We start from the raw sequence: 11,228 nt of genomic DNA on the forward strand, positions 1-11,228 counted from the left end.
AACACAAAAACACCATCAGTATAATATAAATAATATATATATCAGCTTGAAGAACCTAACCTAAACCTTTAAAAAATAATAAATAAATAAAAACCTAGAAGTAAGAAAACTATAGAAACAGTTAAGTGTGGTTTTAAAACTTTCGGTTTTCTTATTGAGAGGTAGCTTTTTGTATTGGGCAAGGATTCTTATATAGTAAGACTGGGCTTTGAGCTTTGAAAGTTAGGATTTGGGCTTTGGTCGCCATTTGTTGGACACTGTGTTTGGCGCGCCATTTTCGAAAATGAGCCCAGCCCAGATCTCTAAGAACTGAAAAGGTGAAAGATATTTTGTAAAGTAGGGTTGCAATCAGTCACGTGACAATCCACAGCCACCATTAACCCACATAAGCAATAAGGCCAATGAATCAATACAACTCGTATTGGCATTGGGGTCACCAACACCCACACATTTAAACCCTACTTTTCTTCTTTATTTCAAGATGTCCGTGACTCTTTAAACCTTGGGTTGGGCTTTAATTTAACCCCACACAACCATCTTTCTCTCTCTCTACATTTTGTTTCACGTGAAATAAAGGAGGGGTTATGGTAGTGGGTAAGAGTCCATAGGAAGTAGTCCACAATTTCTTCCATTCTCCCCACTAAAAAGAACATTGGCCTAAGAAGCATTGTGTGGTTGCAGTAGGCCTTCTCGTGAGGCCAAAAATTAAATTGTATTATCTTTTTTTCAAGGATCTAATTACTTATTCTTATCCCAAAAAATGTTAATATTCTTAGATATACGTTGGAAGAAACTAATTAAAAGTATCATGTTTGTGAGAATTTATGTTCCATTTATATTTGTAGTGCAATTTGGGAGGACCCAATTCCAACTCAACTTAAATATAATTTAATTTTTATGGAAATTTTTATAATTAGGGTTGGCTTTGAGTTGAGGTATCGACAACTCAATTATGAACCGAAATCTTAATTTTAATTTTACTTTTATATATTCTTTTAGTGTTAATATGTTGTATATTTCAAATTATAATCACCTTTTTCTTTTCAATTTCTATTTGTTTAAATTTAAAATTTATTTTATATTATTACTTTGGAGAATTAATTCCCTAAAGAACTTGTTTGTAATTTTAAAAAAATTTAAATTAAATCATGAAAAAAAATCATTTGGAGTTTAAATCAAGATGTTTGTTATTTTTGTTTCTTTAAATTTTATATTATTTTTCTCATTAACTCGTAATATATCTTAAATTGCATTGAATTCCTTTTTTAAAAATAAATAAATAATTAAAGAACAATCATCGAAAACATATCTTGTCGTGTCTCAAACGCGTCCAACCAAAAAATAAAATATTCAATTTTAGAATATTTCTAACCACATCGGACGCATGTCCGGTCCATATCCATATATTAGACAAGTATCCGAGTGTCTAATATTACCCGTGGTATCTTAAACGAAGTATCAAGTGCTTCCTAACTAATTGACTATTATTGAGTCAGGGTTCGAACTAGTTATCTCAAACTCGTGGTCAGGGTCAATCCATTCTTGAACAACATCACTCGTAATGCAAGCTGGACTAGAGTTGACATTTTAACTCACCCATTTGGGTTGTACCCCTAATTTATACCATGGAAATTAAATAAACCTCCTATTATGGACCATGACATGTACTTTAGATACATGCCATTTGTTTATTGTGGCTCTCAACTCTCCTGGATCATTTAAGACATGGTCGACTATTTTAAATATTGTGCTTCGTGCGGTCGTATGAAAAATGCTACACCATATACTATATGGATAGGTGATATATATATATATATATATATATCCGATCATGATATAGAGTGATTGATTAAGAGGATCACTCTTAGTCCATTATCCGTGGGTAGAGAAAGTGGCTTTCGAAAGTCCTTATTTGCTTTAAAACTTGTGTTTGGTTTGACCTTAGTGTTTGTACTTTCGAGTAGACTAATATGTGACTGATGCAACTCAATTTCCTAACAGCGTAGACTAATATGTGACTGATGCAACTCAATTTATTAATTTGTATATTTTTGCTGGAAATTAATGGAAAACTGAAAAATTAAGAACAAATTATTATACTTGAGAATGCGATTGTTAATTTTATCATTTGATTAATCAACCAATGAAGTATATCTATAATACAAGAAGAATTAAGGGCCACATCCCTTTATTTTTTAGCTGGTAAATTAGCGAAATATCGACACTTTCTGCCAAAAGACAGTCATGCCCTCTTGTAAGAAGTATTTCTTCTCTCACAAAGTAGGATAAGTACTATAATTAATTAATACACACCTAAAAAGGAAAAGAAATTGCCTTTTCTTTATCAATCTTTCATGACAAAACTAGCACATTCAAGACTCTTCATGCAAACCTACTACAACAGTGACATGTGAGTGTCCATGGTCCACAAGATGAACTCAATGGCTTTTAAAGAGTAGGAAGAGAAGTAATATAAATAAGAGTCTGCATACTTACCATATTCCACCATGAGATAATCACTTGTTCACTCAACCAAGTTCTTTGTTTTCCAGTATATCGATCTCTAACCATTTCAAGCTTTCATTGAACTTTGTATCCTACAAAGTTTCAACTTAATTGGGTGTTTTTTTTCCTTCTTTGAAGAGACTAATATTTCTGATCACTATCATTCATCACCATGGCACCCCATGGAGAGGCCATTGTTAGGTCATCCTACACTAGGACTAACAATTTCACCAAGCCACCAAGGCTATCCAACGACAGCCTCCACCGGACAGTGTCCGACATCTCATTTGAACTGAGCAAAGAGGCCGCCATGGACATAAATCTGCCACCGATATCCGAGGTTGAAGATGCTAAGTGTGAGTGTTGTGGCATGAGTGAAGAATGCACACCGGAATACATAGATCGTGTTCGTGACAAGTTCTTGGGGAAGTGGATATGTGGGCTGTGTGCTGAAGCAGTGAAGGAAGAAATGGAGAAGAATGGAGGGAAAACTAGAGAAGAAGCTTTGAGTGCTCATATGAGTGCATGTGTTAGGTTTAATAAGTTTGGTAGGGCTTTTCCAGTACTCTCCCAAGCTGAAGCAATGAGAGAGATGCTAAAGAAGAGCACAAGGTTGGAAGGAAGAGGATTTAGGGCCAAATCCATCAGTCCTAGGGACAAAGGTGGCCAAAAGAAAGGTGGTATTGCAAGGAGCTCAAGCTGCATTCCAGCCATTACTAGGGAGATGAATAACCTCAAAATATCCAATTGACTCTCTCTCTCTCCCTCTCTCTCTCTCTCTCTCTCTATATATATATATATATATATGGACCAAAGTTTTCATTTATATATCTATTTCTTCCCTTCACTTTTAGATGGCTTGAATAGTTTTATTCTGGAATTTTTTCAAAGCCCCTTATGACCTCTAATCTTCAGAATAACCTTTACTTCTCTTCAGGGCTTTTGGGTTGGTATCCAAACTTTACCACGTCTAGTTAGTTTCTCTCTAGGTTTTTATCCTCCCCTTGGTTCATCAAGGACACAACTTTTTCCAATAGTCACCCAAGAAATTAGGGTTTTTTTTGGTTGGTCCTACTCTCTTGCCTCTTTTTCCCCACTTGGGGTTAGCCGGTTTTAAAATTTCCATTCACTCTCTTAGGTTCATTGGGATTGTCAAGCACCAAATCGGGACCTTGAATTTAGAATTAATTATAGAAAAATTAATTCAAAGTTAAACTAAATTTTCTTCAATTCCAAATTCAACTCACCAATTCAATACTCCCAAAGATAGCATCAATGTTTTTCTAATTTACCATGTAACTCTCTTCTTCTTTTTTTAAGGTGTGGTTAATGTTTACCTATTTCAGTCTTCTTGATTACCCACTAGTATCTTCTATGTTCATGTATATTTTAAAGCGTGTCGCTCTTTGCATGTATAAATATTAAAGCTTTTATTTGTAATCGTTATGAAGCCCTCACAATCTCCCTAACAGAAGGTTTTCAGTCATGTTTTGGCATTTTGAAGTGTTCTAATAATTAATACATATGTAACTAGTCATGAGAGAATTGATTAATGAATGTGTTTTTGTTGATTTATGTAATTGTGAAATTATCTTATTTCCTCCTTTTAATTATTTTGTTTCAATAAGCATTAAATTTTCAATGCCCACATGGGTGTCAAAATGTTTCTCCATTTCCCACAATTATAAACCATTATATGTAAAATGGACAATCTAAACAAATTGCAAGAAATAGTCCATGATTTGAGTATTAACCTAATACAGCAACAAGGTCACATCAATTTCCAGATATGCATCTGATATTTATGTGATGGTCCTAACCCTAATAGCATAACAACAGAAGCATGCTTATGAATGGCTTCACAGATGACTTGATTAACAGCCACAAACACAATGGTACCTTAATTGTTTTTAAGGATTGGTTAGGTCTGTATCAAGCCAACAAATATTCCATATATATATATATATATATATATACGGAGTATATATTTGGGGTAAATAAAATAAATAATCATCCATTTATTTTATGCGCCACTTATTCGAAATCTTTATTGCTAAAAAGAACCTTTTTGCCAAATATATCAGTTCATGGCCGATTAATTAATAAATTTATCTAATTGCAACAAGGTTTTGCCTCAAAACACAATCTCATGAAAAATAAATAAATAATTAAGGCATTGAATAACCGTCTTTAGCCACAAACATCTATTTTCGTGGCAAGGAATGTACTTAGGGCCACAATTTATTGTTTGTGGCAAAAACATTCATGGCAAAGGACATAATTTCTTGGAGTGGAAATTCACTTCTCAGATAGTAGCATTATCCAAAGTTGTTTTGTAGAGGCTCTTAGACGAGGTTGATAAGGTAGTTCAAACCAACAAATTAAAGGTGCTTCATTTTCCTTCTTTTTTCCCCTTGTTTTTGGACAACAAACTCATTTTCCAGTTAATTAACAAACTCCAATGTTCAACGGCCATAAAAGATCCGAAAACTATGAAAATGGCTCCTCCCTCCCTCCTCCCACACTTCCACCATATCTCAACCACCAATTACTCCCACCACCGCCTTCTCTCAACCACCCACCACCATCATCTCTCAGTCACCTACTACAACCACCACCACCATCTCTTTTTTTCCTTAATGGGTTGATTTTATAAATTTTCAAGATAGAAAAATAAAGTACAAGATACAATAGAGAGGCATACCCCTCTTTACAAAGAAACATGAAATGGAGTAAATTCATTTCCCAACCAAGCTAAGAACCAGCAACAGAAAACATCAAGCAACATCAAAAATAGCTAGAACATCAGCTAGACCAAAAGAAAAGAAATGTAAAACTTCCCAAATGATATCATTTGCAACAGCAGCAGAAGAAGCTTTGACCCCTCTATGTAAAACTGAATTCTCTCCAACCAAATCTTTCAAATAAACACTGAAAATAGCCCCTTCAAAATCTTGGACTTGTTCCCCTTATCATTTGTAATTTCAATCATCCATTCCACAAATAAACTAAGTTCATGAAATCTAATATCGGGAATTCCCAACCAAAGCACAACATGTTGCCATACTTCAACAGCATACACACAATTACAAAACAAATGATTACTTGAATCTTCTTCCTGAAAGCAATTGTGACAAATTGATGGACCATAAAAGCCCCGTCTCTGTAAATTAACATATGACAGATTTTTGTTATGCATAATGATAACAAACACAGCAGCAATCCGAGGCCTGCAAAATTTCCAACACTGGCAACTCCACCTAACCACTTGCCCCCTAGCCCTACAACCCACCTAACCATTTTTCAGACTGAAAGCACCATTAATCCAACTAATTTCATCTTCACCAGCCTTTAGAATTATGTTAGCAATGAAATCAACAGCCTCCTCTAGAAAGAAAGGAGGAAACAACCACCCTCCATCAACAATAAGGGTTCCTGCAGTAGCTTGTTTATCAAAATTTCTAAATATATTGGCACCAAATCGCTGGACCAAAGACAAACCTGCACACTAAGGGTCAAACAGCATATTAAAAGAAGCACCATTTCCAATTTTGTACAGCACATTTTCTTGAATAAAATCCCTAGTATCCAGGAGTTGCTTCCAAATTGAGTCTTGAACCTTTGGAACAACCATCCAGAAATTTTGAAGTTGTAAATATCAAGCATGCATCCACTTCACCCACAGAGCCTCCTTGTTCTTCAGAAAATCCCAACAGATAGAAACTTTTGCAGCAAAATCAATATCAGAAATTCTTCTAAGATTGAAACCTCCTTCTGCACAAGGTAATGTGACTTGACTCCATTTGAGTTGAGACATCTTTCTTGAATCCAATTTCCTACTCCACAAAAAGTGTTTAAACTTTTTTTCTAAAGCAATGATACAACCCCATGGGATTTTAAATCCAAAAACTCAATGATAAAGGAAAGAGTAAAGAATTGATCTGATAAGCTCTATCCTACCTGCCAAAGACAAATTGATTGTGTTCCAATGATCAAGCCTGGCATTAACTTTATCAAATAATCCCTTGCAATCAACAGCCTTTAGAGCCCTATTTGCCAAAGTAATTCCAAGATATTTAATTGGAAAAGCTTCACTTTTCATTTGAAGAACCTGTAAGATCCTTCTCTTCCCTCTAACAGACTTTGAGAAAATCACTGAACTCTTATCTTTCTTCACTATAAGACCAGACACCTCATGAAACCTCTTAAGCACCTCATCAACTGTCTTTACATAGAAATTTCTGCCTTCACAATATGAATAAATCATCAGTATATAAGGCATGAGATACCAACAAACCAGTCTTCTGAACCAAATTACAGAGCTTGATCTGACCTCCAACAATTTTTTGACGCATAAGAGTAGAAAAATGATTAGTAATTAAGGTAAAAAGAAGAGGAGAAAGAGGACAGCCCTGTCTAATCCCTTTCCCAGCTGCGAAAAATCCAGTAGGCACACCATTACACAAAACATAAAACTTGGAAGAAGTAATACATTGCATAATCCACTTTATCCATGTTGCACTGAACCCATAAAGCTAAAGAGTTTTATGAATAAAGTCCCAACTCAAAGAATCATAAGCTTTCCTAAGATCAACCTTCAAAGCCATAACAGGACCACTTGACTTCAATCCAAAAATTTTAATCAAATCTATTACCAAAAGAATATTATCATGAATCATTCTTCCCTTGATAAAAGCAGACTGTTCCAACCCAACAATACTTGGCAAAACAACACTAAGTCTATTTGCCAAGATTTTTTAGATGACTTTAAAAATAAGATTACATAAGGAAATAGGTATATAGTTCTCAAGCTTATCCCCATACTTCTGCTTTGGAATCAAAGCAAGAAAAGTAGAATTTATCTCCATAGGTATCACAGCAGTTTTGAAAAAATACACTATAGCATTAATCAAGTCAGTACCTACAATGTGCCAGTATTTTTGAAAGAATCTTGCTAGAAAACCATCAGGACTAGGGGATTTATCTAGACTAAAGACCATCACAACCCTTTTAATTTCTTCAGGAGTAACCTCCTTATCAAGGTCCTGCAAAGCTTCAGCTTCAAGTTGATTTCTGGGAGCAACAACATCAGTCACAACACAGTTAGTAATAGTGTACAAATCTTCATAATACTTAACTAACCAATCCTTGATCACTTGAGGTTCAGATGATATCTCCCCATTAAGATGCTTCAAACATGTATTTGAATTATAACATCTCCTCTGTTTGACCATATTGTGAAAATAAGCAGAACATTTGTCCCCCTCTTTAAGCCATTTAACCCTTGATTTCTACCACCACAGAATTTCTTCTAAGTCCAAAGTAGCTTGCAACTTCAAATTAGCCTCCCTCTCCTTGGAAATCAATAGATGATTCATAGGATCTTTAAGTAAATCCATTTGAACCATATGTAATTCCTTAGTCACAGTTTGAACCTGAACTGAGACCTTACCCTTTTCTTTGTTCCATTCTCTAACAATAACTTTCACAGCTCTGAGTTTCTTTTGCAATTTGTGTAAAGGGTTTCCCTCAACTGGCTCATTCCACCCTTTTAGCACCAACTCCTCAACCTCTCTTGTTTATTACTCCAGGACCAATCACCATTGTTAATAGGCAACTCCTCCATGTGAATATCTTTGATCACTTGATTAAATTCATCCAAAAGGTATTGAGGCACTCTCAGACTCCCCATTTTTTCACAATGAAATCTAGATATATTCCAGTCACCAATAGCAATCCAAGGAGAATTCACCACAGCAGCTTGATTTTTAAGGCTCAACCATAATTTCCTTCTTTCTTGGATAGTATTGGCAGCATATATAGCAGAAAGAAACACATTCTCACCTAAACCTATATGTCTAACCTTCAAAAACATCACTTGAATATCTTTTTTGATGAGTTGAACTTCAAACACCATAGGATCCCAAGCAATCCAAATCTTACCCAAAAAATGATAAGCATAATTATCTAACCATTCCCATCTAGCATTTATTTTTCTCTGAATTTTCTTAACTTTACCTTGCCTAACTCTAGTCTCAACCAAAGCCACCAAAGAAAATTTATTCTCTCCAATCTAGGCCTTGACAACAGCCTGCATATTAGGTTTATTAAGACCTCTAACATTCCAGGTTCCAAGCATTAAGAAATAATCTTAGTTGGTAATCCACCAACTTGTTTTCCTCTGGTAACCCTATCAGAAGGTGTTGCTTGATATCTTTTCTTGGGTTTTTTTGTTCTTCTATTTGCTCTTGTAGTAGGACATCAATATCTAGACCAGACACTGAAATACCACTTTTATCTCTGCCTGCAGTGCCTTTATCTCCCTCAGGAGAAGACATTGTTGGAAAACTTCAGTGGTTTGTTGTGAATCCTCCACACTCTTCTTAGAACTCACTTCCTTGAAACCCTCTTCCTCAGAGATAATTAAGTCCACAACCCTGATTGAAATCTCAACCCTTTCACCATTATTCTCTAGAGTACAGCTCACAGTAGCAGTGATACCTACAGTAGGGCAAGCTAACTCCACAACTTCCTCAACCTTGTCTTCACCCTGCCCTTCCAACATCTCTTCTTTATCATCACCAAGCAAGGCAAAGGAATTACATATCTCCATTGGATTAGTAGTCGCAGCAACAATAAGGGTTACCTGCACAATAGCACCTTCAAAATCTCTTTGAGGCATTTGATCAGTAACCTTCACTGCATCTTCATGTTCCATTTTTTCCCTTTCTGTTTTATCACTCATCTATCATTACTTTTCTTTGATTTGGTTGGGATGATTTTCTTTAGACAATTAACTGCCACATGATCAATCCTTTTACACAAAGAACATACCCGTGGCTGCCATTCATATTCAAAAGAAACATTACAATCCAGACCATGCATGTCAACAATCATATTCTCTCGCAAAACGTCAGTAATACCAACTTCAATCATAACACGAACAAATCCGCCTTTATCTCTAAACTTAATCGAGTCATCCATATAGATAGGATGCGAGAATGATGAACAAACTTTAGATACCGATAAAGCATTATGACAATGCACCGGAAGACCATGTATACGAGTCCAAATAGTTACCGAATCCAAGGCTTCTCTTTCCAACACCACGTTCTTACACCTTGTTTCATGTTGATCAGTCGTCCTTCAAAGGTATGGATCCTTGAAAGAACTTGACGCACCAAATCTTCGTTTTAAAACCAAACCATGAAGAAACCATTTTGAAGATAAACCAGTGTTACTTCTTTTGCCTATTGTTTCCCCACAAATGCCTTGAAGTTATAATAATATAAATGACGACCCAGCACATAACCCACAACTGAGGGTTTCCAATATTCAATCTCATCTGTTACATCGTCAAGAGAGATAAACACCTTAGTTCCATGACTAGCACTATGATATTCAAGATTAGTAAAAGCTGAAGAAGGAGAGGAAGAAGAAGCAAAACAACTCCTCTAAGAAAGTTTTGGTTGGGGGAGGGGAACGTGCTAGCCCGAAGACCCAGCCAGCGGTGGGGAGGAAGAGGGGTTGCCCTCTTCCATGAAAATAAGCCTCTAAACAAAAACCTAAACACATACAAACCCTAACCCTAGCAGTCGCTTCGTGGTACAACTTTTCTGTAGTTGTGGTCTAACTAGGGGTGCAAAAAAATCCGGTGAAACCGAAAATCCGAACCAAACAATTTGGTTCAGTTTATGAACAGTTTGGTTCAGTCACAGTTCCAAATTTGTGGAAGTGTAAAAATACGGTTTTGTTACGGTTTGAGTTCCTTTAGGTCTGAACCATTAAGTTCTGTGTGTGTGTGTGTGTGTTAAATTATACATATACTATAATATAATTCTACGGTGGTTGAATATTGTTAGTTTTATGAATTGTGGTGTTTGTTATTGAATTAGTAATTCTAAATGTATTAGGCTATTAGCAGTTTTAAAGGTATTCACTAATTCACTTCAATTTTAGAAGTGATAGAGAAGAATGAATTAGAAATTCTGAATATATTAGCAAATTTGAATGTACTGACTTATATTCTAGTATTAGCAATTCTGAATGTGTTGTTTAACTAGATTTATTGTTGTGCATTTGGATTTTAAAATATAATTATTTCTATAATAGTAAAAATAAATATAAATAAATACAAAAAAAAAACAAAAAAAGAAAAAAAGAGGAACCGTGGAACTGAACCGAGCTGAATCGGTGTTTCATGGTTTGTTTTGGTTTAGTCCCTTTGATCAAATGGTTTGGTTTAGTTCTAGATTTTTTGAAACCGTTATAAATGGTTTAGTTCCAGAAAATTCTGAAATCGGTCCAAACCGAACCATGTGCACCCTTACTCTCAACCACGGGCTACTTCTAGTCACTCCCAGCTTTCTTACCAGAATTGTGAGTTGCCATTTAACCCATCCCACCTAACCTCTTCTGCTGTTACCACTCTTTCTGATCTCTAGAATGCCACGCATAAGGATGGAGCTACTGCTGAGGATGAGGATAAGCTTGATGTTTTTCTTAATGATAAAAGTGAAGTCTCACAAGCTAGCTCAACAATACAAAAACCACTTGAATACTCACACACGAGCTGACATCCATTGAGACAGTGTAACGGCCTAAATCAAGAACCCAGAGAGTTAATGAGTAACCCTAAACCCAACCCGATATCGAGTCCGAAATACGGAAGCAAAAACAAAGAAGAGGTCACTAGAGGTAAATATCACCTCTAGGAAGACAAG

The 11,228-nt window shown here is 35.6% G+C and overlaps 1 protein-coding gene across 1 annotated transcript; it reads left to right on the plus strand.

Annotated features, from left to right (window-relative positions):
• The first annotated feature begins 2,495 nt into the window (after nucleotides 1–2,495).
• Nucleotides 2,496–4,085, plus strand: LOC132284725 (uncharacterized). Its single transcript, XM_059786855.1, has one exon. It carries the CDS (start codon nucleotides 2,678–2,680, stop codon nucleotides 3,254–3,256), a length of 579 nt encoding a protein of 192 aa, XP_059642838.1. The 5' UTR covers nucleotides 2,496–2,677; the 3' UTR covers nucleotides 3,257–4,085.
• Nucleotides 4,086–11,228: the final 7,143 nt, after the last annotated feature.

Source organism: Cornus florida, unplaced genomic scaffold (assembly GCF_030987335.1).
Source record: "Cornus florida cultivar Cherokee Brave unplaced genomic scaffold, ASM3098733v1 CherokeeBrave_3.0.0_Hap2_Chr11, whole genome shotgun sequence".
NCBI classification, from domain to species: Eukaryota; Viridiplantae; Streptophyta; class Magnoliopsida; order Cornales; family Cornaceae; genus Cornus; species Cornus florida.

Excerpts from the sequence above, each read along its gene's own strand:
- LOC132284725 (XM_059786855.1), top strand. The coding sequence starts at position 2,678 with ATGGCACCCCATGGAGAGGCCATTGTTAGGTCATCCTACACTAGGACT.